The 23,354-nt window shown below is 36.2% G+C and overlaps 2 protein-coding genes across 2 annotated transcripts; one reads left to right on the top strand and one right to left on the bottom strand.

Moving 5' to 3' along the window:
- Positions 1–1,110: 1,110 nt before the first annotated feature.
- Positions 1,111–2,364, top strand: LOC109175386. The gene has a single exon (XM_019324650.1). It carries the CDS (start codon positions 1,111–1,113, stop codon positions 2,362–2,364), a length of 1,254 nt encoding a protein of 417 aa, XP_019180195.1.
- A 4,596-nt stretch (positions 2,365–6,960) lies between these two features.
- LOC109175967 (non-lysosomal glucosylceramidase) lies at positions 6,961–19,513 on the bottom strand. The gene is made up of 18 exons (XM_019325354.1): positions 18,833–19,513; positions 17,254–17,364; positions 17,069–17,125; positions 16,852–16,928; positions 16,666–16,765; positions 15,504–15,577; positions 15,132–15,232; positions 14,933–15,036; positions 14,556–14,609; positions 14,402–14,457; positions 14,267–14,305; positions 12,666–12,807; positions 12,284–12,468; positions 11,858–11,925; positions 11,581–11,653; positions 10,263–10,324; positions 8,053–9,355; positions 6,961–7,518 (listed from the first exon to the last, which is right to left on the bottom strand). Exons 1-18 carry the CDS (start codon positions 18,911–18,913, stop codon positions 7,260–7,262), a joined length of 2,946 nt encoding a protein of 981 aa, XP_019180899.1. The 5' UTR covers positions 18,914–19,513; the 3' UTR covers positions 6,961–7,259.
- Between the last annotated feature and the right edge of the window lie 3,841 nt (positions 19,514–23,354).

Raw genomic sequence — 23,354 nt, forward strand, 5'->3', positions numbered from 1 at the left:
AAATAAAGGGGTTGATTAGTTATTTTGTGAAGTAGCTATTAGAATGCTCAATTTTGTGAATTAGCTATCGGAATGCTCAAACGAGGCCGTTGGATGCCAAGTTAGTTACCGAATTGGTTATCTTAGATTCTAGTGTACCATGCACACAATTTATCCAGAAATAATTGATGTGCATTTATGTTGGTTCGCAGGTGAAGATGGGTTCTTATTTGATCATATATATATATATATATATATATATATATATATATATATATATGGGTTCCAGTGCGATTGGCCTTCTCATATGTGGTTGTGTGGTTGTTTAGTTGCGTGATTTTCTTTCTTAAGGTACGTGGTTTTCCTTCTTAAGGTGTGTGGTTTGTGTGCTTAAAGTGCGTCAATGTTGAAACCTAAGTTGCGTCAACCTAAAGCTTTAGGTGAGTGGTTTCCTTCTTTAAAGTGTGTGGTTTGTGTACTTAAGGTGCACCATTTTGGGTGTGGCGCGAAGGGCCAGGCATGCAGGCTGAAATTCTGAGGAATTTTACTGTCATCTTCAATTCTAAAAATAGTAATTCTTCTCTCTTTGCGAGGGTGGACAAGAGGGTCACTGACGAGTTGAACAACCAACTGTTGCGTCCTTATACCACCTTGGAGGTGAAATAAGCTTTTTTCTCAATGGCCCTGGAGAAGGCTCCACGCCCGGATGGCATGTCACCGTCCTTTTACCAACACTTTTGGTCGGTACTAGGACATGACCTATCTATGTTTGTGCTTAAATGTATCGATTCATGCAGCTTTCCTCAAGGGCTGAATGAGTCCAATATTGTTCTGTTACCGAAGAAGAAGGTGCCGGAGAAAGTATCTAATCTGCGTCCAATTGCGCTTTGCAATGTCTACAAGGTGCTGGCAAAAATGCTTGCTAATCGTTTGAAACATGTGCTACAGTTTGTGGTCTCCAACTCTCAAAGTGCGTTTGTTCCCGAGCGGCTCCTTACAGATAGCATCATTGTGGCGGGGGAAATTGGGCATTATCTACGGAGGAAGACGTGTGGTGTAGGGGGGTGGGCAGCACTAAAACTTGACATGGCAAAAGCGTACGACAGGATGGAGTGACATTTTCTCGAGGGAATGCTGAAAGCCCTGGAGTTTGCGCAAGAGTGGATTCAGCTATTAATGTTGTGTGTCTCATCGGTGCGGTACACCATTCAGGCGAATGGCAAAGGCGTGGGAACAGTTTGTCCAACAAGGGGCATCCGTCAAGGGGACCCATTATCCTCGTACCTCTTTATTATATGTGCAGAGGGGCTCTCCATTTTGCTGCAACAGGCGGAAGGATGTGGGGACATTCATGGTATAGCGAGGGGGGCTCCGTCCATCTCGCACTTATTCTTCGCAGATGATAGCCTCCTGTTCTTTAAGGCTAATCAACGCAAGGCCCAAAAGGTTAAAGAATGCTTGGAAAAGTATAGCGGAGCTTCAGGACAATTAATAAATTTTGACAAGTTTTGTGCTGTGTTCAGTCACAATACCACTGCCGATCATTGGAGGCTAGTGTCTGCATGCGTAGGGGTGCGCGAGTTGGCCGACTTTGGTAAGTATCTTGGATTACCATCGGTGCTGGGCAGAAACAAAAACGCCACGTTTCACTACATTGAGGCTAGGATCCGAGAACGGATGGGGAATTGGCAGCACAAATTTTTATCCAAGGCAGGCAAGGAGGTTCTTCTCAAGAGCGTTGCTCAGGCGTTACCGATCTTCACTATGTCGGTTTTCCTTTTGCCTACCCGAACTTGTGATTCGATTGAGAGACTCTTCAATCGTTACTGGTGGGGTGGAAATGGATTAAACGCAAGAGGGATACATTGGCTAAGCTGGGCGCGTATGTGCTTGCCAAAAGATCGAGGCGGGCTTGGGTTCAAGAGACTACACCATTTCAACGTGGCACTCTTGGCTAAACAGGGCTGGCGATTGATGGTTCACCCTGAATCATTGGTCGCTAGACTTCTTAAGGCCAAGTATTTTCCTCATTGTGAGTTTCTGGACGCGAGCTTGGGAAGGAATCCGAGTTCCATTTGGCGCAGCATTCTGGTCGGGCAACAGATTCTTCGCAAGGGAGCAGCACGTCGAATAAGCAATGGAGCAGACACTAACTTATGGGATTGGTCGTGGTTAGCTAATGTAACAAATCCGTCTCTCATCACTCCGGTCATAGAGGAGCTGCAGGATGCGATGGTGAGCGGATTGCTCACAAGCCAGGGCGATTGGGACACAGAGCTTCTGGCGTACATTTTTTACACAGGCGATGTTCGACGAATTATTGCTACACCAACTGCAGTGCACATTCCTGATTCCTGGCGCTGGGTGGGTGTCTGGGTGACATGAAAGGTATGTACACAGTCAAACATGGCTATAAACTCCTCACTGAAGTGACTGAGGCGGATGAGTTACTTTCATCCTTCACTGCTTGGACGAGTCTCTGGAAGCTGCTAACTCCGCCAAACGTGTGAAACCTACTGTGGAGGTGTGCACGTGGGCTGTTGCCTGTTCGAGAGCAACTGAAATCTAAGCGGGTGTGGATTGGAGGAGGCTATCCGTTCTGCGATCATTTATATGAAACCCTGGAACACCTGTTCGGTGATTGCGTGGTTGCTCGCCAGTTGTGGGGAGTGGATGATGTGTTGCAAGGTAGATCTTTCTCTGACTTCATGAACTCCGTCCTGGGAGGTCCTTGCTTGAACCAGGCTCTACGGATGGCGGCCAACACCTGGGTCCTTTGGACGGCCCACAATGATTGGATATGGCGTAATGAGAGGTGGTCATTGGAGATGCTACGCGACCGTGTCACAACTCTGCTGGTATCATGGAAGACGACTTTTAGACGGTTGAAGCACAACCCCTTGATCAATAATAGTCCAGTTCGCTGGTCACCACCACCACACAATTGGCTAAAATGCAACGTGGACGCTGCGGTCTTCACCGATGGTGTGGGTTTCGGCGCAGTTATTCGAAATTCTGGTGGCGGCTTTGTAGCAGCGAAGAGTGGGCGCATGGAGTGCGATCAAGACCCTTTCATGCTGGAAGCGTGTGCGATCAAGGAGGCTCTCGAGTGGCTTAAAGGCCTAAATCATAATAACATCATCATTGAAACTGATTGCTTATTATTTTGTAATGCTTTCAATTCTGTTGGTTTAGATTTATCTTGTGTAGGTTTGGTTGTGAAGCAATGTTTATTAATTGCTAGGGACGTGGGGAATATTTCTGTTCACCATGTCAAGAGGTCAGCGAATCGAGTAGCTCACGTGCTTGCACGGGCAACTGGTTCTATGTTTGTCCTGGGATCATGGTCTGTGATCCCACCTACTTGTATTGCCGAGTTATTGAGCCATTAATGAATCTCGTTTGTTGGTTTTTAAAAAAAAAAGGTGCACCATTTAAATGCTTAAGGTGCGTCTTTTTTACGTGCACGGGCTATACTCACACCTGAATCATTCCCTATATATATATATATATATATATATATATATATATATATATATATATATATATAGGTGAAAGGTTCTCGTGCGGTTGAATGCTTCCCGTGCGGATGTGCGGTGGATTAATGTGCGTAAGATTTGTACTCAATGTGCGTGAGTGTTGTGCTTAATATGCCTGAGATTTGTACTTAATGTGCGTGAATGTGTAAAATGCAGGAGAAAATATTGATGTCAGCTTCTTCCCCATCCCCAGTAGCCATTTGCCCCCTCCCTGATGATGATGATGCGGAGGCGAGCTATGGAGGTTAAGAATTATGGGAATAATACAACAGAAATCCACACTTTGCTGCTGTGCAAATTTTACTGTGCGTGCGTTATTTATATAAACATTCAAGTGCATTGAAGGTAGCTGATAACCCAGAATCCATGGCCAAATTGAAGGAAGAAGTAATAAGAAGCTTGGGCGTTAATGTGCGTGAGTTTCTGTTCTGCTTCCTTCTGAGCTCGTAATTCTGAAATACGCACGCACATTAAGCACAAATCTCACGCATATTAAACACAATACTCAGGCACATTAAGTACAAAACTCACGCATATTAACATGACGCACATTAAGTACAAATCTCAGGCACATTGAATACAAATCTCACGCACATTAAGTATAAACTTCACGCATATTAATCCACCGCACATCCGCACGGGAAACAACAAATGCACCTGATCCCTTCTCTCTCTCTCTCTCTCTCTCTATATATATATATATATATATATATATATATATATATATATATATATATATATAATGTATTTGTGTGTTGCAGTAAGAAACACCATCAACTCTAGAAAATCTCCCAAAACCGTCACCCCTCTACAATGCACCAACAAATGCACACACCACACTCTACACAGGAAAAAAATGGCGGCAAATTATGATATGCGCACGTGCGCACCTTGCAAGGTGCGCACGACTCTAAAACGGCGTCGTTTTCCCTGAAAACGACGCTGTTCTAACTAAAAAAAAATTGTTCAAAAGGCCGTTAACGGCGTTAACAGTGTATTCGGTATGAAATTATGAATGTACATTTATGACATTATGAATGTACAGTTATAGAATTATGAATGTACAGTTATGAAATTATGAACTTACAATTATGAACATAGAGCTTCGAAAATTATGAATGTTCGGTATGAAATTATGAATATACAGTATGGAATTATGAATGTACAGTTATGGAATTATGAATGTACAGTTATGGAATTATGAATTTACAGTTATGAAATTATGAACACAGAACTCTGACATTATGAACTTACAATTATGAACATAGAGCTTCAAAAATTATGAATTTACAGTTATTGAATTATGAATGTACAGTTACGAAATTATGAATGTACAGTTATGGAATTATGAATGTACAGTTATGGAATTATGAACACAAAGCTGTGAATATATGCTCCTATAACGAAGCGGTTTGAAATTAAATTTAAAAAAAAAAAAAAAAAAAAAAAAAAAAAAAAGGAAGATAACGGTGCCTGACGGCACCGTTACCCTGCCCATGATGCACGCTGGGCACGAGTCCATAGCATAACGACTCAAAAATGGCACACCCATCGCTCACACTAAACCAGGTCTGGATTTTGGGGTGTGCATAGTGCCCAATAGCATAGGGCCTCAATTTTTAAAAAGGGCCCAATAGTTATTTTTGACCTAGCTACTTAAGAAATAAATAAAAATAAAAAATCTGCAATTAATCTTGAAACTCATCAGTTTTTTTCCAAATCACTTCTTTATCCTAATAATTAGGACCTAACACTTCTCTCTCCTAATAATTAGGACCTAATTAATTGAGCATGACACATGGCAAAACCGTTCCGTTTTTCCAACGGCACATATGATGTCTCAAGCCTTGAATCTGCAGAAATAACTTGAAATATGTACCATTCACCAATTCACCACCAATACCACCTAAGAAATTGATTATTCCCCCTAACAGATCGTTTTACTTACATTCCAAATGATAGCGGCAACAGGTAGCCACTAACCAGGTAGTTTGCTTTTTGTTTAGTTTAGTTTTTTTTTTTTTCCTTATTTGTTTGGATTTTGAAGATAATAAGTTAGTAGGATTCTTGTGATTTGATTTTAAAGATTGCGCTTATACTTTTGATAGGGTCTCATTTATTTACAAGAACGGTGCCACAAAAATCGGTCCTGCACTAAGCCAACACACAAGATAATTGCAACCCCCTAATAACCATAAAATAAAACCATGCAATACACTCAGACAAAACAGACAAAAAAAAACAAAACAAAACAAAAAAAACAAACAAACAAACAAAAAATCAAAACATAGACAAAACGCACAAAAGAAACACGAGCCACTCTACAGAGTAGCTAGCAAGAGCCCCCGCCTCACTACAATGCACACAATAGACCAAGTAAATGCATGCTAAACACCAACCACTCCACAAAACTCCACCGAGAACCTAGCCACTGTAAAATGCACCGCAACTCCACCAGAACTCTGCAATAGTAGAATGCACACAAAGTCACAAACAAATTAAATGCACACACGATACCTTACAATGCACACACCTATACAAACATATGCACCTAAAATGCACACGCCAGTACCCAAAAAAAAAATGTCATTTCCATCTTTTCCAACCCCAAACCCCCGCACCACCATACACAAACGACGCAAAAAAAAAAAAAAAAAAAAAAAAAAAAAAAAAAAAAGTAGCATACTTACCTTCATCCGATGATGCCATAACAAACAACCTTTAAAATCCATTAAAATAAATATTGACAATGCTATAAGAGAAATAAAAATCCTACTATAAATACATCACCTATAATCAAGCATAAGAGATGCATAAAATATTAAGAAGATTTTAAATGCACAAAAATTTAATACAACACTACTACAAAAAACATGTCAGTAGACAACAAACCAAAATGACACAACAAAACAAACAAGTGCACAATAACCATCTTCTATCACACCAAACCCTTGTCAACATGTCAATGGACACCAAACTAAAATGCACACCAGACCCAACCCCTGTCCCCATCCCCACGCCCCTTATAATCGAAGAATCCCCCGTGCCAAAACACCAAAGGATAACAACTTAAAATGCACACAATAGTACAGATAAATGCACACTATCTAGCTTCTCCAATCGCCGCACCACCATACTCAAATGGTGCCAAAAAAAAAATAAATAAATAAATAAATAAATCTTTCATCCGATAACGCATTAACGCTATAACAAGCGGCAACTGAACCACTAAAGCACAATATGAAAGAGCTACGAGAGAAACTACAATTCTACCATAATTACATCCCTTTGGAATCAAGGAAAAAATATGCATAAAATATTAAAAAGGTTTAAAATGCACACAAATTTACAATAACACCACTGCAAAATAAAAGTGTGAAAAAGGCAAAAAATAAAAAATAAATAAATAAATCACAACAGTAAACAGTCACGGAGATTATCATTTTGTTCCAAAAAACTTACGAGCTTAAATTACTTCTCATTTTGACATTTGCAATTACAAGAACCAGCGTCTTAATAGTATACAAAGCCTTGGGATGCCATTTTCTCAACTAAAACTACATCATGTGGGCAGATAACTTGTTTGATTGTTTGTACTTTGTTGGTAAAACAGGATTTTCTATTAGCTGAAAGAGGTTCCCTCACATTCCCTCTTTGGTGGGGAAGATTCAAGGAAACAACAGATGCAATGAACAATTTTCTACAGAGACTAACACCTAAACCGTCAAGAGTCGGCAATCATCAGCAAGCACAATGGAACACAGAATTCCCAAAGCACTTCGCTTTGGTTGCTATCTTTTTAACACCCGACTCGTGCGAAGGTTTTAGACCATGAGGTGATTCTTGTATTCTGTCCATTATACTGATCATAGGTGCTTCCAGAATAGCTTTGGGCATTGATAGAGCCCACTGCATACCCCAAATCGAAAGTGGTCTCATGTACACCAGAGATCGAAAGTGCCCATCCATAGTCCATCCTTCCGGGGTTTGAAACGAGTAACTGCATCACAAAATAGTGTGTATGGTAATTGGCATATCTTCTCCGTATTAAATGGTGGCAACAACTACTAAAGAGTATGTTATCAAGCACTTCAAAACGAAAATAAATTTTAAATTCTGCACAAATTACAGGTTTAGAAGCATCTAACATGCAACCTGATTGGTTTTGCAGACATTCACACAAGACTTCAAGTTCGCTCAATATAGAGAATGAAATCATCACAAGGGGAAAATACAAGTGCTTCTAGTGCCATGTTATTATTTGTGTCATGTAAACAATTCATATCTAATACCATTGGATACAATTGGATGGGACACTTGCAACTTAAATACGTAGTGACAATAAGGAGATTAATAGTGACAAGACTTTTTCAGTTCTCCTGCAAGCTATCAACCCAAAGCCTATTTTGAATGTGCACTCAAGTGTTATTAGCTAGATACTTCAATATTATACTTGAATGTGCACACTTGAAGACGAGGGAAGAACAAATGAGAAAGTGAAGATTGAAAGAACAAATAAACAATTAAGACTTACCCAAAACCCTCCTCAGACCAGCCTGCAATAAATATACCTTCAGCCGTTGTGAAGGCCTGCTCCTCCATCCCAGCATGAATCATGGTGGCAGCAACACCATAGGTGACCCCAGTCCAAATTTCACGGGACTGCATGCAAGTCTCATCCACCTTTCCATTAGGATGCATTCCATTTACTGCACCCATCCTCCCTCCTTGAACTTTCATGACATTGAAGTCATATATTTTTTGAAGGGTGCTTTGGATCTTTGCACTGTCAAAAAGATCAGGCAAACCTGAAGATGCCATATACCATTGTCCTGCTAGTTGATCAGCTTGGATTGATTTACTGTTACTGCTAGACCCACTGTCATAGTTAAAGTAAGAGCCATTCCACAGCTTTGTTTCAAAGACTGCCTTAGCCTTCACAAATTTGCCTTTGCACTTCTCTGCAAAAGCTATGTCACCAAGTTGCATAGCCATTGATGCAGCAGCTTGAAGTGCAGCAAGCCATAAACAACCGCAATAAGCACTTATTCCATGAACTGTCCAAGCATCATATGTTTGATCTGGAAATCCATCGTTTTCAATAAGACCATCATTGTCACGATCAAATTGGTCCATATACTCGATTGCAGCGCATACAGAAGGCCAAACATCAGTTCCGAAAGAATAGTCTCCTGTCGCAGCAAAGTCTCTATAAACTTGAAGCACAAACTTTGGATTGAGATCCTTCCATGTACTAGTATCATGTATGTTATATGCATTCATTTCATGCCATGGGTCATGAGTTCCAAGATCATGAGGTATAGCTCCTTTGACCTTTCGGATTCCACAATTTCCCTCAGCTAGAAACCGAACTTTTCTTCTATCTTCACATAGGACAGCTCTCGCAAACTCACGCTGTATACTGAGCTCAATTTTTGGAAAAAGTGCAAGAAGGGCAAATGATGCATAGAAGTGAACATCATACGTGCACCACATAATATATTCTATACCTTCCAAGTATAGAAACTTACCAACATCCTCATCCTCATCCTCATCATTCCCTGGCCCCAACCACTTATTTGAGGAAGTAGCAAAACGGCTGCCACCTTTATAACCATTACATGCAGTCTGTTCAAGGTGGGCATTATTCATCTGATCTTCTTCTGTTTCAGTTACGTTGACTTCATTGCTTTCTTCTTCTGTTTCAGTTACATTGACTTCATTGCTTTCTTCTTCTGTTTCAGTTGCATTGCCTTCATTGCTTTCTTCTTCTGTTTCAGTTAAATTGACTTCATTGCTTTGTAAAGATCTTTGCTTATGTTGTCTACTTTGTGAATCTGCATTTGAAAAGCCAGAATAAGAAAAGAACAAGAAAAATGACACTTCCATGTCTAATGCACATAAGAGATTGATAGGTTTAGCAAAAATTTTCTTTAGGAGCTAAACACTAATTAGTCAATACAACAATAACATAGATAGTTACTAAGTTAAGTTCAACATAGTGTTCAACAAATTTTGGATATGGTAAAACAAAAATACTTAGCCATCATGTCATATATCTTCTTCCACAATGTGAACAAATTTATTTTACTTACAAAATAACAACAATGGAGATTCTGCTTTGTTAATGTTTTCACAGCAGCAAATAAGTAACAATGATATAGTTTTGACGATTTAGTCAAATTTCTAGTTGTGCTATGAGTTCAATAAAACATGTTTATTGCAATTTGTACAGTAGTCATATTTCTTTTCATGAAGAAGTTTTCTGGAATGTGGAGATCATGTATTTATGCAGTAGACTAAACCAAAACTACAAAAAGGCGGCAGTCAAATATAGAGACGGCCACCTCCACTTCCACCATCACCCATAAAGAAAAGCAGAAAGATATAATGGAACCAGATTTAGGGAAAAAAAAAACACACACACACACACACACAATTATAGTAGTTTTAGAATGGATCAGCACGGAACAGTCCTTTCATTTAAATCTCATCCTTAGTTCATGTATGAATCAAAACCAATCCAATTGACATCAAAGTTTTGGCAAACAAAAGGAAAGCAATGATATTAAATTAGACAGTTGACTTATCAATGATATAAATATGACCCATTAGAGGTCCTGTAAAATGCAGAAGTCAACCATAAAAATAAAATAAGAATATCCAAACACAGGGATGCAAGTTATTAGATATTTGAAAAAAAGAAAAAAGAAAAGAGAAGAGCCAAGAAGAGATAGTGAATACCAATCCATACGGTCCCACCAGCCACCAAAAAGTATAGCTCATTAAAAAGTGTAAACTTGTACCTGAAAATATTAGGTGCAAAATCATGTATCCTCTATAAATAAATAAATAAATAAATTGCATGAAGCATACTCACGTTCTTTGGTATAAATGCATAATACAGTCAGCAGATTAGTGAATTCGTGCAACAAAAACAGAAAACTTCACTGGAATGTTCTGCAAGAATTTGTGATCTTTTATACTACCATGGATTTTAAATTTTACAGTGCACATTAAGCAGAAATTCAGATTTTGCAGAAGTAATCACACCACGTCATTTACGTTTGTGCAATGAAAACCAAAAACTTTGCCGCAAACTTATCTGTACGGCAATGGTAGGACATTTTATTACAATGACTCATGGTTTTTCAAAGTTCTCCTGCCATCTAAGAGATTCCCATTTTTCAGTGGTTTTCTTCTCTAGGTTGGAAAAACAGGGACATCACCATTTAAGTTGAAAAAAATTATCCGTACACAAATCTCTCCAGTTCATCACACCATCAACCTTTTTCACAGTTTCAGTCTTGCAATCTCAGAATTTTAAAGACTAATTGGACTTGAATATTCAACTATTAAGGTTTTTTTTTTCACTTTAAGTTGGGGAATTAGTAAATGACATTATAAGTGTAACAGAAAATAACTAAAATACAAGCCAAATCCTCTGGACTCCAAACTGAATGAATTCTCTTAATCACCATGCTCTGGTTATCCCTCTCTAAGAAGATGTTACCTAGAGGACAACAAAGTCAACTCTTTGCTCTAGAACTGACCAATTTTAAACAAAAGCTGACTCTGTTCTCGAGTGTATATCTTTCAATATGATAGCTTCTAAACCTATCTTAGATTAAACACATATATAACTGTCAATTTTTAAGAATAGCATTGAATCGACTAAATTACTCTCCTCAGTCTCCTGTCCATCCCATCTTATGTTATGGTGCTTAACTTTTGCCCCTCAAAAAGAAATTTAGTTTAACTAGCCTATATATGAGTGGTTTTAGATTTCAAATGCACCTAGTCACTGAAAAGACATACAAATTTCAGGAGTTTCATGAATAAATAAATAAATAAATAAAAAGGAACGGAAATGAGTTTCAGGGAGAAAAAAATGGAAGTATATTTCACATAAAGGAACAAGCATGTTCAGGCCCCTAAAGTTGGAAGCATAAATAAAGAGAAGAATGCAAATCAATAGTTAGCATCTAAGTTTCCTAAAGCATCACCACACAATAAAAACATGTCAATATTTACCAAATTAGCAACAACTAAATCATATTACCATTCTGGAAGCTTTGGATCATTAAGTATAGGATACTGCCATTTCTCAATCTCTTCTTCCCATAGCTTATAATCTAATCAAGATTTAAACAGTTACAATATGATAGATCTTTATTTGAACACATAAAAGCCCACTGAAAATAAATAAGATAAATAAAATACATAAATGAGTAGTAGTCTGAACTCCACTATCGTAAGTTCTTTATTAGTCCTTGGCAAAAATAGAGTACAGTTAAATTGTAAATTAATCAGAATCAGGTGAAATGAGCTCTACTTACTTGTCAATGAATCATGTACTATATCTTTAGCAGCCTTTTCTGAGGTACCATAGTATTTTGTATACCTCCTGTGAGCAGTAAAAAAAATCAAGTTGAGAAAACAAAAGAAAAACTACAGGAGTAGTTCCAAAAAAGTATTCTCTCTTGTTCTGTTGGTGTTATAAGGGTAAGCAGGTGGCAAAGGGGAAGGGTGAACCACATTTTTTTTTATAAGACTTTGCTTTTTATTAAAATCAAGTTCATTTGAAAACCGAAGTTTCTCTACAATGAATTCATGATCTGACATAATTGATATTCCAAGACATAATTGATATTCCAAGAATTCAATGAAATATCCCTGGAGCTTCCAGCATGGCAATTGAAGTACAAGTACAACTGCAACTACATAATCAGATATTAGGCAAGCATTCATGCTTGCAAAATTACCTGAAATATGATTTTCCTTTCATGAATTTTACTTGAGGAGATGACCATGCTACAGCAAATGCAACAGTGCATTTCCCATGGGGTTCAACCCAGGTCGAAGCAGAAACTGCAGCACAGTGTGTCTCACCAGGTGATGATGCTATGCTTGGACCCTTGCTGAAGTTCTCCCGATCAAAATGCCCATCCTTCAGACATGCAGATGAGACAACAATGACAAATGTATGCATGGGATGATAAACATGAACCAAAAGAATGAATTAATTCAGGCACTGTAAAACACTTTGGGGTAGGATTGGTGCAACAAAGGACCAAAATATACGATCAAGATGATTTCACAGTATAAGAATAAAGCCCCGCTACGATCGTGATATTTCAGTTTTACCTGTGCCATTTTACCCCACATATCTTTAGCAGTTATGCAACTTCCTTCAGTCAAACCGAAACATGGTAGCACAGTAACGCTCACATTCTGAGTCTCACATGCAGCAATAGCAAATGTAACAGGAGGATTGCCTTTTGCGGTCCTGAAACCCACCAATACCATCAGGTTTGTTAATTGTAGCAAAATTTAAGATTGAAGTGACCACATAATAATGCTATATTGACTTGTTCCCATAAATTGAAGGATATCTATCTTTTAAAATGTAGGAAAAATGCCTCAGTTGTGACCGAGATGTAGATCTAGTCCTTTAATTATTTGAAGTGAACATTTAATCGCTCAGTTATTATCAAAGTGGAAGATTTGGTCCTTGCCACCAATATGCTTATATGCCACTTAAAAAAGTGGGTAATTTGGTTCTTGAGCAACCAAATCTACCACTTCCACAATAACTAAGAGACTAAATCTGCTCACAAATAACTAAAGAACTAAATCTACACAATGGACAGAAATGAGAGCCTAAAAGTGCTATTTTCCCAAGTATATATATAATATCAGGATACTAAGAGCCAAGCCAAAATTAGAGAATGCAACACTGGGAATATGCAGGGGGATCTTCACCTCCCCCAACCCCGATTCTCCTCCCTGAGACTAGCCTCATCCCCTCAAAGATTATATAGCTATAAAACAAATATATATAATTTTGAAGCTAAATAAAATGATTTTTTTGGGTAAGTGTGTGTGATGTTTTTTTTTTTGGGGGTGGGGTGGGGGGTGATGAGATAGAGGCATAGGGTGTAGCAGGAGAGTACTCCTTGTACCCATCATCCCATCCCTGTTCCCTAAATATCTTCCCCATCCCCATCAAGTTTGGGTGTAATTGTCATCCCTAGCCAAAATCAATATACACTCACTAGCACAGGACTGATAATGAATGTAATCAAATAGTGGCAACATAAGATGTGGTGCTCAAACTTCACCCCTCTAATAGAGAGCAAATGATAATCAGAGCATGCATCACAGTGCCAGAGACCCCCAACAAATACACGTCCATCATTTTACAGCACTAAAGCTTTTAAAATGGATCAAACTTCCATTTCAACCCAAGTCTACTCTACACCTGTGTCAAGAAATTATTTTTGTAACAGAAAGTTCTCCTAAAAGCCTTGTGGTTACATTTAAAATGTTCACCATCCATATTGTTAGTTGAAACAATAACAATTAGCGACACTCCAGATAAAAGGAAGATGCTTCCAGTTCATTCTTGCATTCATCCAGACCACTAATCATATTCTCAGAAGCCTTGGCATGCAAATCCCTCTACATGGATGCAAGCTATAGTTTATAGAGTTCATGGACTTAGAGAAATTAGCCCCATTATGCACTAGATGAGTTAACTGGTCTTCAAGAAAGTAGCAAAATTTTTTGCATTGAATGAATAAATCTAACTTGGTGAATGGCAGATCAGAAGAATTAGCCTAAATAGATATATGACAGATAACATTTTTGAAGACTAGGGTGCATGAACAGCCTCAAAACTAATACGGCAAAAGCAATCTATGCAAACCAACCCTCATGTATAGCTATAAAGGTTAGAAACTTGCTTGTGATGTAGGAGTACGCCGGAGACTCCATCTTCACCTCTGTCATCCAATAGAAGAGAGAAGGCATTAGAAATCAAAACTAAATTAGCATTTTGATTACATACACATAACAAGGGATCAACTATCAGTACTCACATAAATGGTTCATTAACATGATCTCCTGAAAGGTGGGAGACACCACCAATTGAGTTCTGTACAAAAGAAACAAATGAAATTGAATACACTGTACCACAATGTATATCCCCAGAGACCAAATCATTTGAAAGCCACATGGACTGGACACCCTTACCGCCCATGTAAAAAGGAGGCTGACTTTTGCCCTTTCCTTCCCAGTGTTCACCAACTGCAAAGGAGACAAACAAGGATAAGAATATAAGCAAAGCATTTATTTAGTCCCATGAGTGATTCTAATCCATCATAACAATCACTTGATAGAGCTGCAGGTCCCATATGATGCACTTTTCACAAATATAGGATTTATCTAAAGGATCATATCACCACCTAGACTGCGAACAGTTGCAGAATTTACCTATTGCCAAGGTTATGAAGTGCCAAAATAAACTACATGCATGAAGAACCATGAAACATGGTTGGTTACTTATATTTTATTCAGAGAAAATATGAAGCATTATCAAACAATTAATTTCAAGATTTAAGTGTCCATACAGTGTAAACAAAAACAGCTGTGGGAAGACTGCTCTCTCTGTAATTGTGTGGAATAAATGGTGAAATCTGCCGACAAGACACTTTAAGTTCGGGATCCGGTTCACCTGGATAGAAGGGTGAACATCATCCAAAAACATTATGAGTAGAAAAATTGTGCAAGTCCTTTTACTTAGAAGAAAAGAATATATTAGAGAAGTACCATCATAGACGGTCCAAGCCCTAGGAAACAATGCATGGTATGTGGAGTGTTGACCACTCAGATTCCAGCCCCACGAAGATATACCATGATCACAAGGCTTCCTGTAAGAAAAGTATAATTATATGTAACAATGGTATCTTATTTTCTCTTTATTAATTCAGTACTGAAAGTAGGCAGAACAGTAATATATTCTAAACCCTTAGGCTAGAATTTCTTTCCATGTATCTCTTGGTATACCTTTCCTTTACTATTTCCTATTACTACCATGTTATCACTGTTTCTAATTAAGGCATTTGTTGGAAAGTTGCAAAATGCAAAGTGAACAACCTGGTGCAATTTCATTGAACAAACATCCATTACTTAGTTTCTTACCCTAACCCTTCATGTTGGCCCGGTGATAGAACTGATGCATACTTCTTGTTTCCTCCATCTCGAGATATGAAAATCTGGCATACCAAAAGAAGTTGTTACAAAGTGAAAAGGAATAACACCCCATGCAATATCTCTACAAAAATAATCATGAACTTCTTGTAGTTACGAGATGATCCTTACTAACAATACAACATTACATAATATAAAATCCAAGGCTTGTTAATAGGGGTTTGGGTACTGTTTTCTTTTCTAACCCTTCTCTGATAGTGATATAGTCCAACAAAGATAATGCAGCAGCTACAACCTACCTGAACATGCAAGCCATCCTATGGATAACTTTTCCGACTGTAGGAAGATATACAAGATTTAACACATATATCCACCCTCAAGACTGCTTCAGTGGTTCCTTTTCGATAACAGCCATATATTATGCTTATTATTTAGAGTTAAAATAAGAATAAACAATGAGGCTCTTCTTAGATTCCACTCACAGCAATTTGCAACAGAGACAAAGTCACAAAGGTGAGGAATAAATTGATAACTTCAGTCAATTTCAGACAGAACTAAATTCTCATGTGTTCTATACTTCTATATGACAGGTCAATTGGAAATGGACTAATGTGATTCCGGAAAGATTCTAACATAACACTTCACTATAGGTATAAAAGCTAATTTCTCTTTTGTTTTGTTTTTTTTTTTTTTTTTTTGATCCTATATTACTAACTTATTTGGAAAAGCAAAGAAGAAGTTGCCACTACTTGTAGTATAAGTAAAATGAACTGAAAATCAAAAGGAGCCAAGTATCTCTTATGTTGACAAAATGTTAATTCACTTTAATGAAGTTAGTAATATTGGAAGTTAGATCGACCATAATTTTTTTAAATTTGGAAGAGTTTGAACTTTGAAGTATGATGAAAATTTATATATAAGCCTAAACTAAGATTAGACAGCAGCAAGACCATGAGAGAATGTGTAATGACATGGTGATTTCTGGTAAAACATTTACAATTTACATCTGGTCCAAGAGTTTGTAACAACCTCCACAATGTTACGCATAAATATTTGCATACATAGATCATAATGTCTACCACCATATACAACCAAACACACATGAGTGAAATATTTAAATGGATAGATGAAAAGTTTGAGGGAAGAGCTTTACTGAAAATTGATTGGCCATGACAGGAGGAGTCTCACAAGCTGCAGGGAGAATTTGAAAATGCCTAAACTCGCCTCTAAAACCTCTAGATATGCTGCCACTCCTGTAATTTATATTTGAACCATCATCAGATACCCTGAAATTTTCTAGGCAAAAGTGGGATAGTTGTTTTATAGTCCATCCTCTTACCCCATGCCTCCAAGCGGAACACCCTGGGAAGCTGATGGCCTGCAACGTTCTCGGGTAAAAGGATCAATTGGTGCTTTCTGTCCAAAGAAAAAGAAAGATGACCCAACCAAAACAGCACTTGGTATATTGCCCCACTTAATAGAGTAGCGGAGATATTTGCCCACTCATAAATTTAAATGATTAAAATTACAAAAATGTAGCTAAATTAGAGGGTTACCCTTCCATGGGAGGCCTCTTCTCTTACATATGACCATAAACGTATACCAAGTCGAATCTACAAATAGCCAGAAAAATCAGGAACTGAGGATTAATGAGTATGAGTATGAGTACTGAGATAATTGATCATTTTAAATTTATAGATTCTCTAATCTATGAATTGATTCCACGAAAGAAACTCAATACCATTTTTATCGCTTCAGTAAACGTAACACTAAATTCTTTAAGAATACTGGCATGGGTGTTTAATTTCCTTCTCCAGGCTTGAGACGGTGGGGCAGCACTGTCAGAATCAAACTAAACCAAATAAAAAGAGATATTAGTACCACCATTAAAAAATAATAATACTAAATAAATAATAAAAAGAGTGCGAGAAGAACAAGAACAGCAGCAAAAGTACTAACTGGGATTTCATTATAAAGTAAAGACAATGTTTTCAAAAGCATAATGAAAGCTAAATTACATCCTTCAATCATAGATAACACCAAAAGGAGATGCAGAACCATCACTTGAAGGAAGTAGATGGAAGAATGGCTTGATTAGACAGTGACAGAGAGGAGATTCCAGATTGTTATTAATAGCAACATTAAAACCTACAGCATGTCAGCCAAAGCTTGATTCTATTGTAACTAAGTAAATCATTCTTTCCTAACTGTCTATGAAAGCTAGGCTGTATAAAAAAGCCAAATAACCAACCTCAGTATGGCATGCAATTCTCAAGTATAATGAGAATTTAAAAAATAGTATTCTAGATAAATATGCTAAATCAAGAGATAGTTTCAAGGAATATTTAGGACAATAATACAAACACTGTGAGAGTAAGAACTTGATACTTTACTTCACACCTTTCAGAAAAAAAATGCTCATAAATGCTTCATGATGAAATAATCCCCCAAATCCAGTTCTCTTGCTTTCTAAGACTTTATCCCAATTTAAGTAGCATCATACTCCCAAAGAACAGCAAGATAAGAAAAAAGAGGCTAAAATGATAGGATACAAAAGTTTCCATATGATGAGAATCTGAAACAATGATCACAGTTCAATATAAATTAGAGAATTTCACTTCGTAGCCACTGATCGCATTGTTCCTTTCTTGACTACTCATTGTTTTGATTCTTAGTTTAGTTCCTTTAAGAAGAGGGGAAACTTGAACTAAATGTTCAACAAATATGCTAGCAAATTGAGAAGATGAGATGGCAAATAACTAAAAAATGATTTTCCACACCACAACCTTCTTCACATTTATTCACGAATTAAAATAACACCATTCCACTCTTTCTCTCAATTTTACCAAAAGTTGCCAAAACATTATTTATCTTAATCTCTTTTTTTTCTTTCTTTTCCTATCAATTATCTACCTTTCAAATGTAGCAAGATAGTAATAAAAATCCAGGCCTTATTTATACAAAAACACAAACATCAATTATTCTACCTCATTTGATGCCACAATTAAATTGAATGCTTTTGCATTGTCTGTAATCGGATTTTTTAAAAAACTTTAAAATCTTTTTTTTAATCAGGCTCTTTTCCATTTTTCCCCAGACTCCTTGCCCCCTAAACAATTGGGAGCAAGTGACCTGAGCCTTACCAATATGCTCTTAGACTGCAAAGTACAATTGTTTTCAATAGAATCAACACATAAATGCCCAACTGCTCACCATAAAGAGCACTATAGGAAAAAGGGATGACCAAGGAAATACAAATTATTAACCCAAGGGATTAAAAGGATTCTTAAACAAATTTTAAAAGATAATGAAAATCTTACCAGATGCAAAGTGGCACGAGTGATGTATTCCTCTGGAGGCCATGAGTTCTTTCTACAGTGAAACAAGTTCCCACTAACCATTTTCACTCCAAAACCTATATTTATATAGGCATATATGTGTATATATACATATGTGTGTTCACACACACACTGTTAAACCCCTCACCCAAACTCAATCCAAAATCCTATAACCCATTACTCACATCCCACAGCCCGTAGATACACATACGTATAGAAACACCCCAGTGTGCAAACATATATAATCAAAAGCTTTCAACTAGGCGGAACAAAATTATGATCAAATTTGACTTTGATCCAATCCCAGGACTTGATAAATCCTCAAAACACAAGTAGTAAAAGCGACCAAAGTGTTGCGGGACGATCAATCCGTAAACCTGATGTTATAAGATCGGTGTAAGGTGCTACTCGTTTTGGGATAAGAGAGATCCAACACCTGTAGATACAGAGTCCCGAAGCTCCGGTAATTGCTGCCAGGTGTGACGAATATATGAATAATATGTTATATGCGTATGTATATATATTCTCTCGTATTGAAGTTTGGAGACTGAAAATAGAGAGAGAAAGAGAGAGAGAGCTGTGAAGGTGAAGGCTGAAGGTGTGAAGTTTTCTAGAGAGAGAAGTTTGCTGCAGAAGTAGTGTCTCTGTTTCTGAATTGAATACTGGTATGAATTTTAATTACAGAGAGAGACAGCAATTTAATTTGTGGGAAATTTCGATGGCTACTTAATTTTAAATTTTATACATTTCTCAAAAGATTAAATCCTCAATTTCGGCCCGATAGCTCAGCAGATAAGATCAAATGTCGGTGTTGTAAAATTCGGCTCGATAGCTCAGCAGATAAGATCAAATGTCGGTGTTATAAAATTCGGCCCGATAACTCAGCAGATAAGATCAAGTGTCGGTGTCTACAAAGAATCTACGAATATCCCGATTATCATTCTAAATAAGTAATTATATCAATTTTTTAGACTGAAAATGTTTGAAAAAGTATAGAACATATACTATTTTGTAAAGAAGGATAAATATTTAAAGAAAAAATTATACATAATTTCTTGAGATAAAATTAAAAAGTAAAAAATGTCACTTAAAAAAATACTCTAAACGACTCAAATTTTATCTATTAAAATTAATTTTTTTTATTCATATGGTATTTTTTATTTTCACCATCCGATCATATAATTGTATTATAATATAAAATGTACTTATCATATGTTCCATACTGATGAATTATTTGGTATTTGATAGATCTAAGCTATCCAACTTACAAATTTAAAAAGTTTTGTTCCAACCAAACATATTCAAATTATTTTTGGCTGATTCAAATGTCAAAATCTTAAAGTATTAAAATAGTTTTAAATATTCAAAATAAAATGTGAATATCACTTAAACCAACCTAACATCCACACTTACACAAACATGTCATTGGAGTATGTATTGTTTGATTAATTTGAAAGAATTATACTGATAAAGATATAACTTATTCATGAAGTTATTATTTAAATAATTTTCTTTTTGCTAGTATTAAATATTATGAATTATAAACATTCTTTCCAAAAGGTTGAACCCCAACCGTAAGGGCCCCACACCCCGACCTGACAGAGCATCTAGGAAGATGTAAATCATGGTAACTAAACTGAACATGAACCACAGAGGCTAAACATTTGCTTACTGCGCACAAGGAACCCACCTCACTTTGAGAGGTTGCTCCCACACTGCCGCTGGTGAGACACAATCCCAGGTCATTCTTTCCAACTTTCACTTTATAAACATGCAGGAGTAAATTGTAGTAGGAGGTTATTTAGAATAAATCCTTAATCGTCACTTTTAGCCATAGAACATAATCCTTTATATAATAAAGCTATATGGTTTGGGAAATAATTAATGTTACAATTAATGCCACAACATCCTTTATTATATAAAAAAAAAAACATAACATTTAAAAAATAAAATAGCTATATATTATATAATCATATAAAAAATATACTTTTGAAAAATAAAACCATTTATATAATAAAGCTATATGGTTTGGGAAATAATTAATGTTACAATTAATGCCACAACATCCTTTATTATATAAAAAAAAAAAACACAACATTTAAAAAATAAAATAGCTATATATTATATAATCATATAAAAAATATACTTTTGAAAAATAAAATAGCTATATATTATATAATCATATAAAAAATATGTTCAATTAGAGTTTAAATTTACACATACAAAATTTGAAATTTGCTTTCCAAATGTAATTATCTTAGTTATTATTCATATTGTGAAAATTATAATATAGATGAAATACAATTAAGAATAAATAAATGTAATTATTTAAATCCTCTCTATAAGTTTATTTGAATATGCACATAATTAGAGATTATATTAATCATACAAAATTATAATTTTAATATTAATTTTAATTTTAATTGTAATTTTGTATTCTATAAAAATAATAAATACTTGACCAGTGGAAGCTCAAAAATATTATTATATTAAATAATTTAAAATATTTTAGTTTTTCTATTTTATATTTATATTTATAATAACATAATTTTTTTTTGTACATCGCGCGGGTGAATTACTAGTTATAACATATACATACATACCTATATATATATATATATATATATATATATATATATATATATATATATATATATATAGGTTTAAGTTCCAGTGCAGGTGAATGCTTCCCGTGCGTTTGTGCGGGTGATTAATGTGCGTGATTTTTGTACTTAATGTGCGTGAGTCTTGTGCTTAAGATGCTTGAGGTTTGTGTTTAATGTGTGTGAGTGTGTAGTGCTTAAAGTGCGTGAGGTTTGTTAACATTCACTTCCCGCAAACATTCATGCACCTGGGTGCACCTACTTATAACTATAGGTGCAAATATTTATAACTATAGGTACAACTACTTATAACTATAGGTGCACCTATTTTCACCTAAAGTGTATGTAATTTTGCCTTGTTAACATTCATTGATCTGAGTTCAGCGGGTAGTAATACCCTTGAAAACCACCCGCAAACATTCATGCACCTAGGTGCAACTACTTATAACTATATGTGCAACTACTTAGAACTATAGGTGCAACTACTTATAACTATAGGTGCACTTAGTATTGATGCTCAGTGTAATTTTTACTTGCACCTATAATACATTTTACATGCACTTGTAATACATTTTACTTGCACTTCGATGTTCAATTATTTACAAAAATACTACTGCTTTTTTTTAAAAAAATCAGTGTTTCTCATTCATTAGATCTGGACACCTGGACGGACAGAATCCATTCTTATTTCGCGCCTGGGCGAAGCATTCGCACCTGAGTGCGATCCTCATTATATATTGTGCTTAAGGTGTGTGTGTTTTTGTGCTTAAGGTGCGTGAGTTTTGTGCTTAAGGTGTGTGAGTTTGTGTTCTGAATGTATTTTGTTTGTGTATTTAATGTGCGTGTGTTGTGTACTTAAAGTGTGCTAGTGTAATACTTAATGTGAGTCCACCCACACAACCACACGGGAAGCACCACCCGTACCTGATCCCTTCCATATATATATAATCTGTTTCAAGTGAGAACATATGTTTGCGTGTGAACATGTGAACTCTTATCTACCATTTAGATGAGGGATTAAACGACCAAGATATTTAGAGTGGTGCATCCGATGCAATGGTATAGTGGTGCAGGTGTAGTGATGTATATTTATCATGTTAAAAAATTATAAACCACAAGATCAACGATGTACACAGATTCACATGTTAACAGAGGTTCTCATTGAAACTAAACACACACACACACACACACACACACACACACATATATATATATATATATATAGAGAGAGAGAGAGAGAGATAGTTAATCAACGATTTGGTCCCCAAAAATAATTATTTTTAGTCGATTTAATTCCTCTGACCGTCGACGGAAGACGGTCTGAGGGACTAAATCGACTAAAAATAATTGTTTTCGAGGACTAAATCGATGAATAAGCGATTAAAGGACTACATTGACAGTTCGTTAATAATTGAGGGACCAAATCGTTCATTAACTCTCTCTCTCTCTCTCTCTCTCTCTCTCTCTCTCTATATATATATATATATATATATATATATATATATATATATGCAAAAAAAATTAAAATTAAAATTTTGGGTGTGATATTGTCAGCAAAAGTTTTTAATCATACACATAGTGCACCCTCTTTTTAAGCACTTTAAATTCTATACGAAATGGAATTACTTTTGGTGAAAAACTTTAAGAAATTAAATAAAGGGATAAGGGTCAAATAGACTCTTGAACTAGTGATGAAAGTGTAATTAGTCCCCTTAACTACAAAAAGCTTCAATTAGACACTTGAACTTGATAAAAAGAAACAATTAAACCTTTTTACAAGTTACCCATCAGGTAATAGGTTAAAATTAATTGACTTGACATCTATTTAAATAATTAAATAATTTTTTTTTAATTATTAGCTGCCATTGCAGCTTGGTAGCCAACCAAGCTGCCATGGCAAC

Source organism: Ipomoea nil, unplaced genomic scaffold, assembly GCF_001879475.1.
Source record: "Ipomoea nil cultivar Tokyo-kokei standard unplaced genomic scaffold, Asagao_1.1 scaffold0688, whole genome shotgun sequence".
NCBI lineage: Eukaryota > Viridiplantae > Streptophyta > Magnoliopsida > Solanales > Convolvulaceae > Ipomoea > Ipomoea nil.